At 43.9% G+C, this 18,695-nt stretch overlaps 1 protein-coding gene across 3 annotated transcripts in view; it reads right to left on the minus strand.

Moving 5' to 3' along the window:
* LOC122943207 (cytochrome P450 4B1-like) overlaps positions 1-18,695 on the minus strand; it is a 45,791-nt gene that overhangs the window by 16,088 nt on the left and 11,008 nt on the right. For 2 of the 3 annotated variants that reach the window (XM_044300773.1, XM_044300774.1), the window contains exons 3-11: positions 15,953-16,097; positions 14,431-14,475; positions 14,133-14,260; positions 13,444-13,568; positions 12,286-12,437; positions 7,231-7,337; positions 6,313-6,503; positions 4,208-4,368; positions 3,695-3,759 (exon numbers count right to left, since the gene is read on the minus strand). In XM_044300773.1, the coding sequence (XP_044156708.1) occupies positions 3,695-3,759; positions 4,208-4,368; positions 6,313-6,503; positions 7,231-7,337; positions 12,286-12,437; positions 13,444-13,568; positions 14,133-14,260; positions 14,431-14,475; positions 15,953-16,097 (1,119 nt within the window). The remainder of the gene's footprint in view (positions 1-3,694; positions 3,760-4,207; positions 4,369-6,312; positions 6,504-7,230; positions 7,338-12,285; positions 12,438-13,443; positions 13,569-14,132; positions 14,261-14,430; positions 14,476-15,952; positions 16,098-18,695) is intronic. The other variant, XM_044300775.1, reaches the window with a different exon arrangement.

Below are 18,695 nucleotides of genomic sequence, written 5' to 3' on the forward strand. Positions count from 1 at the left end.
CGTAGTCGGACGTAGCAGAGGTCAGGGCAGGCGGCAAAGGTTCAAAGGCGAGTAGACGGTAGCAACGGGTTCGGCAACAGGCAAGGCAAACAAACACACTGGAACGCTTTCTCTGAGGCACAAGGCACAAAGATCCGGCAGGAAGCTGTGGGAGGAGAAGGTATAAATGGGCAGTGCACAGGTGCAGCCTAATTAAGTCAGCACTGCCTCTCACAAACCTTAACCCTTAATATCCCTTTTGGACCAGGCACCAATCACTGGTGCACTGGCCCTTTGAATCTAAGAGTCCCGGCGCACGCGCGCCCTAGAGAGCGAGGACGCACACGCCGAGACACTGGAGTGCTGCCTGGGGGCATACGCTGTGAGCGCTCCGCGGCCAGCAGGGGACCCGGAGCGCTCAGCGTAACACACATAAACTCTGCCAAAAGTGAAATTTTGGAACTACAAAGCAAAAATCCCCCGCTTTTTGGCAGAAGAACGGGTTCACCACCTCGTCAGTAAAACAACACATAACATACCTGGGACTGAAAATTAGTAGGCTTCCTAGTTCGCTATATAATCTGAATTATCCGCCACTCATAGGAAAGATAGTAGCAGAACTAAAGAAATGGCATAGCCTTCCATTATCATAGATGTCACCTAATCAAAATGATGAGCTTTTCCTAACTATTATACCCTCTCTAAACTCTTCCAATCTTGCTAAAACACATGAATGTTGACACTCTCAACATGGCCTTCACTGCATTTGTATGGTCGGGTAAACTCCCACGGATATCTTTACAAAAATTGATGATATGGAAGCCGAAGGGCGGAGTGAAACTTCCAAATATACGGGGATATAACATCTGCATTCTAATCTGGCTGCTCTCCCTCAAGAGATAAAAAAAAAAATTGTGCTAATAAGAGACACGGTGGTGGCTTGGAAAATTATCAGGAGAACATTTGGACTTCCTCGCTCAATGTCCAAATGGATTCCGTTATGGAATGACCCAGAGTTTCCTCAAGAGATACATGAAAGGTTTTCTAAGGACTGGAAATCCAGGGGCATAGTAAGGGCGGAGCATCTGATGCACATGGGGGAGAAAAGATAGTTGTCACCCAGAGAACTGAAGGAAAGATACCAACTTCCAGACTCTCATTTTTTGCATATTATGCAGGTGCTGGAATTCTGCAAACATAAGGTCCGGGATCTCTCAAAGGAAGCAACCACAAACACCTTTGATGACATAGTAGGTAGCTCTCCACCAATGGTGTCGCTCTCGGATCTCTACAGAGCCATGTCTGGGAATTTCACAAAAGCGATACCATCCAAACTTTTCTGCAAATGGGAACAAATCACGAAGGATGATGAAATCAGGGACAAAATCTTGAAAGGATTGGCGAAGGTCCGTTTCTGTGTCATAAATGAGAGATGGCGAGAATCTTATTTTAAAATGATGCATAATGCTGTATATATGGATTCAATTTCCCGGCCTCTCCCAGTTTCCCAGATCACATTACCCATTGCCCCAAATGTAAAATAGAGGCCACAGATTTTTGGTTCTGTATATCAAAAGGCACTGGTTGATCTCTCTCCCCCTTGAACCTCAAACATTCTTGTTTCACTATATTTGTTTACCAACACACCAATCCACTCACTCGCAAACAGTTTCTCTTTTCTTTCATTCGATGGTCAAACCATTTCAATATACCTCCTGGTACATTGTTTCTTCTCTAAAAGAAACTGTAGGCGCTTTTCAAGTGTAATACACCCTTGCCCCTTTCCCCACCTTCCCCTCCCTTGCCCCTTTTCCTTTCAGCAAAGGTTTCTTATATACCACATTATTGCGTTTGACTACTATGCCAATGGTTGGAAGAGATACTCAAGAGGATGTAATGATTTGAAAATCTTTATTTATGGCATGTCTTTCATACTGTAGCAACATTTCTGTTTTTGTTCAATCCTGAAATGTTCAAATAAAAAGTACTTGAAAAAAAAAAAAAGATAAGGAAAAGGCAGAGTTACTAAATAGGTTTTTTAGCTCTGTATATACAAAAGACTGTTAGTACATCCAGTAATATACTCAATTGGCTAACTGTAGATATGGTCCAAGATAAGTTAAATAAGGTAAATGTGAACAAGGCTCCGGGTCCAGATGGATTGCACCCAAGAGTTATTAAAGAGCTCAGTTCAGTTATTGCTGTGCCTCTGTTTATAATTTTCTAAGATTCTCTAGGGACTGGTACAGTGCCAAGTAATTGGCGCAAGGCAAATGTGGTGACCATATTAAAAAAAGGATCTAGGTCCTCCACAGGTAATTATAGACCAGTTAGTTTAACTTCTGTTGTGGGAAAATGTTTGAAGGACTCTTAAGGGACTATATACAGGATTATGTAAATAATATTATAAGTGATAACCAACATGTGATAACCAACAAGTTGTCAGACTAACCTGATTTGTTTTTCTGAGGAGGTGAGCAGTAGCCTGGACAGAGGGGCACCTGTGGATGTAGTGTTTCTGCAATTTGCAAAGGCTTTTGATACTGGCCCTCATAGATGTTTAATAGGTAAAGTAAGGTCTATAGACTTGGAAAGTATAGTTTGTAATTGGATTGAAAACTGGCTGAAGGACCGTGTCCAGAGAGTTGTGGTCAATGATTATTGGCTCTGTGAGAAGTTCAAGAGATTTTCTGCGTGTCGAGCCCAGGAGCAGGAAGTGGGGAGCAGTAAGGGAAGGGAGCAGTAGCATCAGAACAGCAGCGGTTGAGGATCAGTGAGGTGAGTAATGATTCTTTTTACATTTTTAACTTATTCTTAATCCTTCTTTTTTTTTTTATGAAATAAAATTATTTCCCTGGAAAACCCCTTTAAGTATGTTTACTAATTTGGCCAATGGGAGGGGGGGGGGTGCTGCTTTCATGTACATTTGTCAAATTATTAAAGGGGTTGTCCAAGTTATATTTATTGATGACCTATCCTCAGGATAGGTCATCAATATCAGATCGGCGGGGGTCTGACACCCGGCACCCCCTCCGATCAGCTGTTTGAAGAGAAGGCGTGCGCGGTGTCAGCGCTGCCTCCTCTTCACTGTTTACCTTCTAGCCGTTGCATCTGCAGTGGTGAGCAGGTGTAATTACACCCAAGCCTTCCTATTGAAATGAATGGGACGGCTTGGGTGTAATTACACCTGCTCACCACTGCAGTCGCAACGGCTAGAAGGTAAACAGTGAAGAGGAGGCAGCGCTGGCACGGCACGCGCCTTCTCTTCAAACAGCTGATCGTCGGGGGTGCCGGGTGTCGGACCCCCACCGATCTGATATTGATGTCCTATCCTGAGGATAAGTCATCAATAAATATAACTTGGACAACCCCTTTAAGCTCCGTCTTAATACGGCATGTGGTTACATATGCACAAAAGATCTTTACGCAGAGCTTGGTAAAACTGCGGTTTGGACCACTTTCTTAATCTGATGTTATACCAAAACTGGAGGGCTGTGGGGAATTGGATACGTCATGTCCAGACACAATGACTAACACAATGCGGCCGTGTCACATATCTCCTGTTGTAGGGACAGAGCCAACGATATTTGGCTGAGATCCCGGTTACTTGTGTCTGGTCCTGTTAAATAGAGCAGAATGCCATTGCAGGAGTGTGACAGGATAACGGTTTGTGGTTTCATGGACTTGTAGAACATTTTGACTTTCCTAGTATTACCTCTGGATCCTCCCAGATGCTGGGGCACCTGTTTATAGCGTATATACAGAGGAAGATAATAGCACCTGTAGACAGACGAGACGATAACTGATCATATATACAATATATAAAATAGTGTCATAACAGAGAGAGATATAAGAGATAGATAGATAATCTTTATTTATATAGCGCCACCATATTCTGCAGCGCTTTACAATTCCGAGGATTTATGTACGAAACAAAAGGACATCACAAAGTTACCGGCTAATATAGAACTGAAACACTAGGAGTGAGAGCCCTGTTCGCAAGAGCTTACAATCTGGGGGTGACACAAAAGGTAGCTGATTGTTATCTGAAGTGGTCCAGCCAGCTTTGTACTGAAAGGAATGTGTCAGCTTAGGAAGTATGATAAGCCTGCCTGAATAATATAAATAGATAGATTATAGATAGATAGATAGATAGATAGATAGATAGATGTATAGATAGAAAGAAGAAAGTTACCTTTTACCCTCAATGTCTCAAAATGTATCTAACCTTTGGGTAGGCTCCGTCCATCAAAGAATGTTATTGGTTCTTTAAGTTGGCGAGCCACACCTGGTACAGGGGGGTAGAGACGCAGGCTCTCCTTAATACACATGGTGGTGTATGGCAGCTTACTCAGGTCCTCCCTGGCACACACAGTGAAGAAACATAACCTTCAAGGCAGATAACAGGTTACACACGAGACTATGACTTATCTTTGGTAGAAATCGAAGCATCCTACAGGTTGTGCTAAGCACAGAGATGGAGAGATGGCCTAGTCCAGGTCCCACCAAGCTTGTGGGATATACAGTTGCAAGAAAAAATATGTGAACCCTTTGGAATGATATGAATCTCTGCACAAATTGGTCATAAAATGTGATCTGATCTTCATCTAAGTCACAACAATAGACAATCACAGTCTGCTTAACCTAAAAACACACAAAGAATTAAATGTTACCATGTTTTTATTGAACACACCATGTAAACATTCACGGTGCAGGTGGAAATAGTATGTAAACCCCTAGACTAATGACATCTCCAAGAGCCAATTGGAGTGAGGTGTCAGCCAACTGGAGTCCAATCAATGAGATGAGATTGGAGGTGTTGGTTAGATCTGCCCTGCCCTATAAAAAACACACAGACCAGTTCTGGGTTTGCTTTTCACAAGAAGCATTGCCTGATGTGAATGATGCCTTGCACAAAAGAGCTCTCAGAAGACCTACGATTAAGAATTGTTGACTTGCATAAAGCTGGAAGGGTTTATAAAAGTATCTCCAAAAGCCTTGCTGTTCATCAGTCCACGGTAAGACAAATTGTCTATAAATGGAGAAAGTTCAGCACTGCTGCTACTCTCCCTACGAGTGGCCATCCTGTAAAGATGACTGCAAGAGCACAGCGCAGACTGCTCAATGAGGTGAAGAAGAATTCTAGAGTGTCAGCTAAAGACTTACAAAAGTCTCTGGCATATGCTAACATCCCCGTTAGCGAATCTATGATACGTAAAACACTAAACAAGAATGGATTTCATGGGAGGATACCACAGAGGAAGCCACTGCTGTCCAAAAACAACTGCTGCACGTTCACAGTTTGCACAAGAGCGCCTGGATGTTCCACAGCAGTACTGGCAAAATATTCTGTGGACAGATGAGACCAAAGTTGAGTTGTTTGGCAGAAACACACAACACTATGTGTGGAGAAAAAGAGGCACAGCACATCAACATCAAAACCTCATCCCAACTGTGAAGTATGGTGGTGGGGGCACATCTGATCTGCAACTACAGGAAATGTTTGGTTGAAGTTATTGCTGCCAAAGGAAATTCAACCAGTTATTAAATCCAAGGGTTCACATACTTTTTCCACCTGTACTGTGAATGTTTACATGGTGTGTTCAATAAAAACATGGTAACATTTAATTCTTTGTGTGTTATTAGTTTAAGCAGACAGTGATATGAGTTTTTAATGGGAAAAGCCCTTAAAAGGATTGTCTCACTTCTGCAAATGGCCTTTATCATGTAGAGAAAGTGAATACAAGGCAATTACTAATGTATTGTGATTGTCCATATTGCCTCCTTTGCGGGCTGGACTCATTTTTCCTTCACAGTATACACTGTTCATTCCCAGGGGTTATGACCACCCTGCAATCCGGAAGCGGTGGTCGTGTTTGCACACCATAGGAAGGGCATCGGCCTCTCTGGCCTGCACCATGGGAGTGCACATAGGCAAACCTGCGCAGCAGCTCCCATCCACCTTCTATCTGCGCTGCAGCGGTGGTTATAACCCCCTGGACACGAGCCATGTATAGTGTGATGAAAAAATAAATCCAGCCAGCAAAGGAGGCAATATGGACAATCACAATACATTAGTAAGTGCCTTGTATTAAGTTTCTCTACATGATAAATGCCATTTGCTGAAGTGAGAGGACCCCTTTGATATAAAGTTGGCCACTTGTTGAAGAGCGGGCTAGGGTTTGTGCTTAATCCTAGCAGCCAGTCACAAAGCACATGGAGAAAGGGAGGCATCAAATATTAGATATCACATGAATTTATCAATTTATTAAACAGAATATACAATATTAATAATAATAATACAAGTAGATGCTGCAAACCGCAGAATCTCACCACTCCACTGTAGTCCTCTTCCCCAGGACCTCTCTGATCTCCTCCCGGCATTTGACCTGATGTTCAGGATATTTAGCCAAACAGCACAATATCCAGGAGATGCTGCTTGCTGTTGTATCATGACCCTCAAACATAAAGGTGTCCACCTCTGCTTGCAGGTCTTCATCACATAGACCCTGACCATTTTCATCCTATAAAGTTATATTACATGTCACGTATAATGAACAACAGGTTCTCCAGCTCCGATCATTGACGATTAGAGAAGCTGGGTGAAGCTGGTGGCTTAATTCTGAAAAGGGGATAACCCCTCAGTTTATACTGTGGAGCTTTCCAGAATGATAGTATACACCCCAAGTTCTAAACCTGTGGTACAAGGGGTACACAGTCTTGGGGGTACTTTGATGAAATTTGAGTAGCATTTATAGATTGTAAAATTACTGGCCTCAACAAACAAAATCAATACAGATGGAGACAATCAGTTTGACTTGTCCACTTGATTTGCATGTCCTGTGAACCCAATATCCTCAGCAGGTACAAGGCAAGGAGAGGGTAGCCATCAGGCATCTTGTAGTGGCATCAGGAAGAACGCTATATTTATTTACTTCCAAACAAGACTCATGATTTGAACATAGGTTTGTCTCACCGATAAAGGTTGCTCTGCAGATACTGCCTGGGGATGTTTGGTGCAGCCACACATTACCCAGAAATTCTAAAATTCATCCCATCTGTTCACATGAAAGGACGATGATGTAATACCCGGCCAGACTGAATCCACCAGAACAGGAGGAGCTCTAATTTATGGCCTCTTCTGTCTGGCTAATATAATGGGGGTCTCCTGAAGGGGACCTCATCCATGTTTGTCAGTAAACCCTAATGGGGCACATGGAAATATAATCAGTCAGGGGTGCCGTAACTTACCCTAGCACAGAGGAGAATATCAAGGAAATCCAGGTGCCTCTTCTTCTGGATCTTCTCCAGCTCCGTATCTTCTTTGAGGGATTGTTTCCTCTCTTTAATTACTTTATCTGAAGTGCAGAACAGACAGAATATTAGGTTATGTTCACATCTCCTTTTAAGCCTGTATTCAGGGGTGCACCACCAATGAGATGAGGTTAGGCGATTGCCTCAGGCAGAACCAGGTAAGGGCAAGAGGGGGCAGCGGAAGGGGCGGTTATCTGTTTCTGCGGTATAGTACTAGAAAGCACAATGGGCACAGTATGTGGCGCTGTATTACTCTGTATGTTTTGTAGCTCTGTATGTCATGTTTTCCAAGTATGTCTTTAACAGTAGGGCTGAAGGGAAGTGGTTAGGTTAAGCAATTGGCATTGGGGGTTGGGGCGCCGCTTCAGTTCTCGCCTCAGGCAGCAGAAAGGCTAGGTGCACCCTGCCTATATTAGATTATACGATCTAGCAGGCTATTGTCGGGAGGGAAGGGTTCCTTCCTGGCAATCGCCTGCTCGCTAGCAGAGGAGACCACTCCTCCAGAGTATGGGGAGGAGCGATTGTTATGCCATTGCTCGCCCTCATGCTGTCCAGTTGTTTGCCGGCAGCAGATCATGATTACACAGCATGATCTGCCGCCGGAAAACAATGATTTTTAAGCATGCTTTAAAATCTGGATTGCCTGATGAATGATCTTTTGCTTGTTTATCAGGTTATCGGCGACAGTATTAGACTATCAGATCATTGCTAACGATGAACTGTCCAGCAATCGGCCAGTGCAATACAGGCTTTAGGTATTCCGGCAGAGGAACAGACTACTGGAAGCACTGTATCCGGCACAGCCAGACACTGCCACACACTGCCGGGCTGTAGCTGGCCAGCTAAGACCTGTCCTAGGTTGCTAGTTTAGCTTATAAGTGTATACAGCTAAACCTGCTAGTAACCTTAATACATTTCCTATGTCTATGTGTTAAAGACAAAAGCAGAGTTATTTACTGTGACATCATGTTTTGGTTGTCATATATTTTGTGTTCACAGAATCAGAAAAAGATAATATGCCTTTTAAATTAATTTTGTAATGTAAGGTAAGCTCAGTGATACAGCAGAAACAACAGAAAGCATAGTGTTAATCTGTTGTTGCTGGGCAGAAGTCTAGACCAATCACAGCCAGCTTCTAACACAGCAAGAGTTTTCACCAATCACAGCCAGCCTCACACACAAGCCTCACACACAGCCTGTCTGGGAATGCCCCTAGCAGGAGCTGCTAGAATCATTAATCACCAGAGACAAGAGCTGAAGAGACATTCACTCCACTGAGAGCTGTGTTTTTATGGAAGCAGAGAGATATTTAAAACAGTTATATAATGTTCCTACTGTTAGTATAGTGATTAGAACTGTATACTGAACCAGTTATATGTGTGTTTACTTACAGTTCCACCAAATTTAAGTGCAAACTCCAAATTGCAAGCTACAAATTTCAAGCTACAAACTGCAAGCATAGAATTGCTAATTCAATTCATACTCAACCAATCTGCAAATAGTTACTGCAAAGTGCAAACCAAGTTTAGCCAGTAGAACTGTTAAATCTCAGATATACCTCTCAGAGAGATAATATAGTGCTTAAATAACTTAAAGTGAGAGTACAGATACTCAAGAGAGAAATATATCCACCATTTTATGTTGAATGACAAGATTGAACAGTTGAACCACCATCTTATTCATACCGCCATTTTATGAATCTTTATGCAACACGTGTTTTGTACATGGACTATCTGCTGCGGAGGCGGCAGTGTTATATATTAAGAAAAGTTGAAGTTAATAAAGAAGTTATTTCAAGCATTTGGTGTGCTGTTTAAACCTACTGTTTCTATAGAACGGCGCTAGAGGAATTACAGAGTAATAGACAGTCTGGTTAGACTAAAAGTCAGAGATATCAAAATTCTTTTAATGCCACAGCGCAAAAGGCACTTCATAGTGCTGCACCTGCCACACAGGCACTGCTGGATCCTCCTAGTCCATAATGAAATCTGATGGGAATCTGGGGGGTTTTCAACATAAAAGTCGGCATTATGGTCAATGGAGATCCAGTGGTGATTGGATATGATGGATATAGTATACTCCAGTAGTCTACAGCTCTACTACTGAGTATACACCGGAGATGTGAAACATTATAGTCAATATGGTTCCGACGTTATGGTATACTCCGGTAGCCTGTAGTACATACCGGAGATGTGAACCTAACCTTACTTGGAGTTTTTTTCCCAGTTTTTAATCCTTAGATCAAGATTAATTCAATCTATCTACATGTCCACTCTTACCTTTCCACAAATTTAATTAAGGGGGGTTATCCGGGAAAAGATATTGATGACCTATCCTCAGGATTGGTCATCAATATCAGATCTGTGTGGATCCAACACCCGGGACCTCCACCGTTCATCTTTTAGAAGAGTCGGGCACTCCATGAGTGATGTAGATTCTTCCTAGGCCATGTGATGTCACCATACATTGGTCACATGGCCTAGTTTCAGCTCAGCCCCATTCAAGTCAAAGGGGCTGAGCTACAAAAACAAGCACAGATGTTAAACAATGTACGGAGCTGTGCTTGGTGAGCTGTCAGGAGGCCACAACCCTCACCCGAGCTCCAGTGAATTCCGCAGCTTCCTCAAACAGCTGATTGGCAAAGGTGTCGGGACTCCAACTCCCGCCAATGTGATAATGATGACCTATTCTGAGGACTTATAACATAAAGGTCGCCCGACTGAGTAACAGGTTTATTTATTTTTTATCGATCACGAGGAGAGGTAATGGAGGACACATCTGCATGTATCTCTAAACTAGCCTGTTGGCCCGAAACGCATTAGTGTGTGCACATGTAATTTTTCTTGGATTTTACTGGCTTGAAAAAAAAATCTATATTTTAAGGAAGCTGGAATCGTATCTTTCATTTTGATACTTTCCCAGTGATTCCATTCTACGTGGGCGAGCTGGACTCTGTTTGTTTTATCTCTTGGCATCTCTAAACTGTGGTTGATAACAAAGTCCAGTTCACTGTATTCGGCAACAGCTCAAAGTTCATGCCTAATATAAGCACACAATGAACTCAGTATGTGTTACTATCAGCGTCAGACTGAAGTTCTTTGGGCCCCCCGGAGGAAATGATTCGCTTTTAAGCCATTTTTGCTATTATTCCATATTCAGGAGTTATCTATAAAGTTTAATTGCTCATTGGTTTCAAGGTCAGTTCCAAATTATCTCCTGCTAGACCTACATTATAAGGGGCCCATTATTGTGTCAGAGTTTGGGCTCCCTGGAAGATACTCTGGTGGGCCAGCCTGACCCTTGTTACTGTGACACAGTAAGGCCTCATGCACACGGCCGTTGTTTTAGCCAAAACTGCGCCTCGGATGCGGACCCATTCACTTTAATGGGGCCGCAAAAGATGCAAACAGCACTCCGTGTGCTGTCCGCATCCGTTGCTCTGTTCCGTGGTCCGCAAAAAAAATATAACCTGTCCTATTCTTCTCCGCACTTTGCGGACAAGAATAGGCAGTTGTATTAAAGGCTGTCCGTGCCATTCCGCAAATTCCGGAATGCACACGGACGCCATCCGTGTTTGCGGACCGCAAAACACACAACGGTCGTGTGCATGAGGCCTTAAGGGAATTGTATGTGGAGGCAGGTATTTTCTTCCCAGTGTGTGCTGCTGGACTAATTAGCAGTCAGATAAGGTCAAATACCGGTTTGGATCGCAGGTGCCGGTCTGGGTTTTTGTTAACACCTAGCTGCCTTCAAAGAGGACCTTTCACCTGGATACATGTTATAGAAACAGTTACATTACCTAACAGTGCGGCCCCCAGTGATGTATTTCCGATTATTATTTTTTCAAAGGACCCCCCTTTCGTCCGCTGTGGTCTCCGGTAGTTCTGGTGCCTCATCGCAGCGGCGGCATAGGTGGCAGCAGTAGTAGCATCCTGTCTGTAAGTATGAAATAAAAACAACCATAGAATACTTACAGACAGGATGCTACTGCTGCTGCCGCCTATGCCGCCGCTGCGATGCTCTCCGTGGGGACTCCAAGATGGCGCACGCCTCGGGATGTGTAAAAGCTCAAGTTCTCGCAAATCTTGCAAGAACTTGAGCTCCTTCTCCCTGGCTAAGAGCGCGGCACTCTGATTGGATGCGCTCTTAGCCAGGGATAAGATAACCATGCCCAGGACAAATTCTAGTCACCGCCTACTTGAACCGAATCAACTCATTAGCATATGAGGCGCCAGAACTATCAGAGACCACAGCGGACGAAAGGGGGGGTCCTTTGAAAAAATAATAATCGGAAATACATCACTGGAGGCCGCACTGTTAGGTAATGTAACTGGTTCTATAGATGTATCCAGGTAGAAGGTCCTCTTTAAAAGATCTCTGCATTGGGATCTGAGGCTTATGCTGGGGTGGAGTGCTGAGACCCATGTGAGGGGAAACAGGCAGACTAAAGCCTGCTGATGGACTCTTGTTGGCAGAACAGGCGGCATGGTGTGAACTGACATCAATACTTGCACGATGTATGGTAAGGTCAGGTAGCACTGCGCGTTAGTCGGTGGGTGCTCGGTCTTGCGGATGTAATCCTGAAGTCTGCACAACGAAGAAAAACCGGCACTCCAATTTTCTTTGCTCAAAAAGATTTATTGGTCACTCATGTGACGCGCGTTTCGACACTCACAGGTGTCTTTTTCAAACAGAAAGTGAGCAGCAGTGACTTTTTTGCTTGAAAGTATTTTTTTGTTCTGTGGACTTTCTAACATGTGAATAAACACTGAACTTTTGGTTTACAAACTGGTTGGTTCCTCTACACTGCGTCCGCTTATCCTGTTTACCAGAGCGAATCCCGACATTACTAAAACTATAAACCTAAAGCACCCCAGTAGTAAAAGAAATGTCGTTATCTCGTTAAATAGGCCATTTCTAAACTACAACTCCCAACAGATGGAGAGCCACCGGTTGGAGACCATTGGGTGTATTACTCCAGAATAGACTCACCTGTGTGTTCATGCGCTATCTTCAAGGCTCGTCGGAATCGGAATCCATGAGGGCTCAGATAGAAAATCAGATCGTTATGATACAGGGGATGGAACAATCTGTAGTCCACCAGATGGGATAGCTCGTATACAGCTTTGATATAAATGCTCTCACTAGGAAGAGGAATTTGAACATTTTAAAAGTGAAAACTTTTAGGGTGATCTAATATATTTAGGTCGCTGTAGGGACACTTCATTGCCTGCTATAGTTTGAAGGGCTCTTGGAGGCCCATGCTGAGGATCAGGTAAGTGCACTGAAGGCAGGTCCAAGTCACTGTGTGCACTCTTGATCCTCCCACTTCATCTGCTAGACCTTACTCTGCACTTTGATTGAAAGGACCAGGCAGTGGAAACATCATAATACTTGACCCTGTCAATCAAAGTGCAGAGGGCGCGGCAGTTGCAGAGAGAGCTGAGCCTCTAGGTGTAATGACAACAACCCCTGTTGCTACTGGAGGCTCATTTGCATATATTAAAACACAATTTTTCTCAGCAATACAAGCACATATGAACATGGGAGCAACAGAGATGCCTTCAGCTGCCAAGTGCACATGTAACAGGTCAGCCGGTGTCATAGGGACAAAGATGCCGTTAAGGGTGGGTTCGCACTTGCGTTATGGCATTCCTTTATAGGTTCCGATTATAACGGAATGCCCAAACGGAATGCAAAACAGAAGCCTTTAAGAGGCATTCTGTTTTGATCCGTCACAATAGAAGTCTATGGGCAAGCATAATGGATCCGTCTGGTTTCCGTTATGCAGGACGGAAAAAAAAACTATGGACAGGACTTTTTTCTGTTCTGCATAACGGAAACCAGACAGATCCATTATGCTTGCCTTTAGACTTCTATTGTGACGGGTCAAAATGGAATGTCTCTTAAAGGCTTTCGTTTGCATTCTGTCTGGACATTCCGTTATATTCCGTTATAAACGTAATCTATAACGGAATGACATAACGCAAATGCAAACCCACCCTTAAGCTGCTACATACCCTGCGGACCGGTGTGGCGCTGTTTCTGGAAGAAAGCATCTACATTTTGCTGTACAATCCCTATATTTAATACAAATTCCTATTCCCAAAATACTTTATACTTATGTGTCATATGTTTTTTTGGGCTAACCTGTCCATCTGGCAGTTGCTCTGGTAGCTGAAGGCGCATTTCATGATGGTGTCCAGGGTCATGAGGCTGACGTGATGGAAAAGCTCCACAGGGTTCTGATCTGGGATAAGACGTTCCCATTTGTCCTTCAACAATACATCAACAACATATTTCAGGAGCTATAGACTATAACCATAGAGACAGTGTAAGACTGGCCCACCAGAGAACCAGAGGATCCTCCTGGGCTCTGATACCATAGTGGGCCCCAAAGGTCCAGGAACAAAATTCTTTTTGGAGTTGCTTTTGGAGCCAATAACCTACTATTAGGGTCTAGAGCTTTGAATCAAAATCTATTAGACTTTATTGTTGATATGGGGTTTGGGCCTGAGAATAATTTCCTCTGGTGGACTCAAGGAACCCCAGTCTGACCCCACATAGAGATATAGATGCATAGCGGTAATATGGGGATTTTGCCATAGTAACAATACAGATAGGATTCACTCCTGAAGAATCTTAGGGATTCCAGAAATATAGTATTTTCACACCTTAGATGGTACAACTCGACCTAATGGTGGAAAGCCCTTGAAGCCATACATTCTGCCCATACTATAAATTGAAGCCCCATCCTGATGAAGAACGGGGGAAGCTGTCATCCCTGTTTGGTGGAAATCCTTCGTCATATTCCATTATTAAACTTTTTGCAGAATTACCAGCATGACAGTGACGCAGTCGGACATCAGCTTGACATACGGCTTCAGAACATCATAATGAAATCCCGGGGTCAGCAGCCGGCGGTGTTGAAACCACTTCTCTCCTGATAACACCAGCAACCCCTTCCCTAAATGATGCAAATGTGAGAAATGAGCTTTTTTGAAGATTTAGAATGTGGATTTAGATCTTGGTGTCAGATACACAGGAAGGCTGTTACTGGATCCTGATGAAGTCCTCTTTAATCACCTCAATGTCTGTAGGCACCTCAGTCATAGTTATTTCTACTAAATTACATACCTATCCATGGAGTAATAAAGTAGAAGAAAAAATTATCCTTTGGATCTAAAAAAAGAAAGAAAAAAAGAAAATCTAGGTTAACATTTTAGAGGGGGATTTCAAGGAACACTTTGGGCAAAATAGTACTGTGTTATTCTTAGGACCTGTCTTCCCTCCTGAGATGTCTGTTTTATCATCTAATTGCATTCCCCATGTAATAATAATTCTGGAGCATCTATTCCTACGACTCTATGTCCTGCCATTCCTTTAATATTCCTGCTAGAAGTTATGAATGGATTGCTAACCGTTTACATTGAAGGTCCAGCTGGGTTTTACCAGTTGAGGGCATGTTCCTGCACAGTCTAATACTATCCAATCAGTGCTGCCATTGTCAGACTGCGTAGGGACAAACTTTTGCACTTCTATTACTCCTTTCAGTTTTGAGAAAAGGGTAGGAAAGCGGACATGGATAGCCTGTCCAGCTGATATAAGGAACATTCATTAACTGCAACATTTTAAAAGTCTTACTTCAGTAAAGGGCTGGCATAGAAAGTAGAATAACATGTAAAGACAGAAATTTTAAAGGGGTTTATCTGGATTTTGCCCTGATGCCGTGCGGCGGGCACTTCCGGGATCACATGCCATACATTGGGCATGTGATCCTAGCCTGGGGTTAGCACCCTCTGCGCATGCGTGAGCCTGAACCTCTCACCACAGTGCTAACGAGTGATTCAGACTCGTGCATGCTCTGTGGGTTCAAACGCCAGGCTAGGATCATGTGCCTACTGTACTGCATGGGATCCAAGAAGTGGCCCCCATACAGGACAGCGGTGTAAACCAGATAACCCCAGATGGCCATACACATTAGTCTAAAGTTTATCAAAAGGAACGTGTTGACCAAAACAAACATTCGTCGGGTGAAATTTAACAATGAACAATCGCTTTAGTCGACACTCTATCGTTTAAAACCGTCGGCTGTGTTTAATATTTTAATCTGACGAAAGATCTTTTCTTCAAAGAGTGATCGTTCAGGAATGAAAGAACTTTCTAAAAGAACATTCCCAGAAGGTTCTTTCCTACATCGCCCGGTTTCATTGAACATGTGTGGGGCAGTTTGATCAACCATAACGGTCAATATGGACCAAAGGGTGTCTGCAAAACGAACGTTCACCAGATGTTTGCTCAACTGCTGTTCAATTATCAACCATCTTCTACATACGGCCACACGGTCAGGTTTCCTGATGCAGTTTTGGAAGCCAAAATCAGAAGTGGCTCAAAAAATGAGAGAAAGTATAAAGGGTGGATATGACTTCTGCTCTTTTTTTAAATCAGGCTACTGGTTTTGGCTTCCAAAACTGCATCTGGAAACCTGACCATGTTGTCCTACCCTTAGACTTGAAGAAACACCACATTTATCAAACATTTTGATACATTTGGTGCAACGCAGACTCCTAAATTCACTTCTATATTCCCTCGGTGATAAATCTCCTGCAATGTGTGACAGAAAAATGGTCAACAAGACGTCATCGCAAGGGCCTCTCACCTTGTCTGGACAGAATGGCCTTTGCATAGTCTGGGTGGCATATGGTCAGTGCTGCAAAGAAATTTCCCAGCCACATTGGATAGGCGTACGGGTATTGTTCAGCATAACGAACCAAAATATCCATGTCATTGCCAGATTCACGGAACTATGGTGGGAATCAAGAAAGACAGGTACTCAAAGCTGAGGCATTCACAATGAACAGCAATGATTCTTTGGACGGTGAGTTATCCTATTGATTAAAGGGGGGTTACTCATTTTCTAGATATTGGTGGCCACTCAGCACCCCCAGCAACCAGTTGCCAGCTCTAGAACACAGGCATGGAGCCGAAAGCAGAAGACTTCATCTATAGTGTAGTGACCATGCTGAATGTGAGCTGGGCTGCAGTACCCAGCATGGCCACTAGGCAGTAAATTAAGTGTTCTGCTCTCTGGTTCCGACCAGAGTTCCTGCACCGGCAGCTGCCGAAAACAGCAGATCAGTGGGGGTGCGGGATGTATAATCCCCACAGATCTGATATTGATGATCCATTTCTAGGAGCAGCAGCACCCCATTAAGCTAATAACATTAGATCACATTCACTCGCCCTCATTCGCAAATGGAGGTATCGTGTGGTAGTGTGCCAACTAATGAAGGAAAAGCAGATCGGAGGTCAAGACATATAGTAGCTAATCAAGAAAAACAATCGGGCAGCACGGTGGCTCAGTGGTTAGCGCTGGGGTCCTAGGTTCAAATCCGAACAAGCACAATGTCTGCATTGAATTTTTTCTGTGTAAAATAAGGGATTTGAGATGGAAATGGCTAAAAATGGATGCAAACTGTGCATAACGGTGAATATCGGATGCTTAAAATACAGGATCCGTTTTTTTTGTTTTTGTTTATCTTTCAGTTCTTCTTAGGGATCAGAAGAACGGGAAACGAAACGGTGACGTGAACCCGGCCATATCCCATCCCAGTGGGGATAAGTGGAGCTCAGACTACAACCCTAGATAAGGTAAAGATACGATTAGGTGATTTTAATTATACTTCAAGTACAGAACAAAGTTTAGTTATGGCTAAGATAAGATTCGGTAATTTTATTCAGACCTTCTGGATGATGAGATGAAAAATTACAGTATTGGAATTTTACTGCCAATTTGATCACATAATAAGTGACTTTTATTACGGAACTAGCAGAAGGACGCGGCTTCGCACGGGTATATTTCATCTATTTAATTTAATGTTTGTGTGTGTCGTTAAAAGATATTGACAGTATCCCCCATAACAGTGACCTCTACAGCACCCCGCCCCTTTAACAGTGAACTCCATAGTCCCCCACCCCTTAACACTGACCCCCCCCCCCACAGTGCCCCGCCACTTTAAAATGGTACTTCCACAGCAGCCCATCCCCTTAACTTTGACCTTCACAGCAGCCCGCCCCTTTAACAGTGAGTTTTCACAGCACCCCACTCCCTTGACAGTGACCTCCTCAGGGGCCCGCCCCCTTAACAGTGACCCAGGGGCGTAGCTAAAAGCTCATGGGCCCTGGTGCAAGAGTTCAGCTTGGGCCCCCGTCCCACAGTGCTTGTTGGCAAGGGGCAGGGGAGCACATAGCCTTCCTGCTGCCTGAGGCAAACATTGAAAGGGCTCCCCTCATGCCAAATTCTTAACCTAACCTCTTCCCTCCGGCCAGAGGTGTAAATTGACCAGCATGCACTTTCTATAATGCCAGTGTCTAATGTGGCACAAGGGTCTTTGGGCCCCTCAGGCTCCTGGGCCCGGTAGCGACTGCTACCTCTGCACCCCCTATAGCTACGCCCCTGCAGTGACCTCCACAGTACCCCGCTGCCTTAATAGTGACCTCACAGTACCCTGCTGCCTTAACAATGACCTTCACAGCAGTTGCCCCTTTAATAGTGGCCTCTGCACCCTTAACAGTGACCTCCACAGTGTCCGCCCATTTAACAGTGACTTCCACAGCGGCCTGCCCCCTTAACCGTAACATCCACAGTGAACGCCTCTTTAACAGTGACCTCCACAGTGCCCGCCCCTTTAACAGTGACCTCCACGGTGCCCTGCCCCTTTAATGCTAGGGCTACATGACGACATGTGTCGCGCGACATTTTGTCTCAACTATTTTTATAATGATAGTCTATTGGTGTCGCACTGTGACATGCTGCGACTGCGACACGACAGTTGCAAAAAATCCATTGTTGCAGTCACAGCATGTCACATGTCGCAGTGCAACACCATAGACAATCATTATAAAAATTGTTGTGCGACATTGGTGCAACTTCAATGTCGCGCGACACATGTAGCAGTGTAGTTGTGCCCTATGTGTCGTGCAGCCCTAGCCTAAAGCTGACCTACAGCAGTGAAGAAAAATGGCTGGGTAGCTATGGAAACCTGGAGTAAAACTGTATGTATGTGGAGACTAAGGGCCTGCAAGCTTCTATTGGCTAAAAAGGGACATGTGACTGTGTGTATGGCAGTTGGGATACGAGGAGAAAGACTTGCAGGCTTGTATTGGTTAATGCTTTTTTTGGGAATATCTCAGGAACGGTACGTCCTAGAGAGCTGTGACCCCCCCCCCCCCCCCACCCCCCACCTAAGATTTCTTTCCAGGTAGCAAGGGATGTGTATACCAAGTTTCATTGAAATCGATGGTTGCGTTTTTGAGTGATCGTGTAACATACATACATACAGTACATACATACATATATACGTCCTTCTTTATATATATAGACAGATAGATTGCTATGGAAG

Source organism: Bufo gargarizans, chromosome 7, assembly GCF_014858855.1.
Source record: "Bufo gargarizans isolate SCDJY-AF-19 chromosome 7, ASM1485885v1, whole genome shotgun sequence".
In the NCBI taxonomy this organism is placed as follows: Eukaryota; Metazoa; Chordata; class Amphibia; order Anura; family Bufonidae; genus Bufo; species Bufo gargarizans.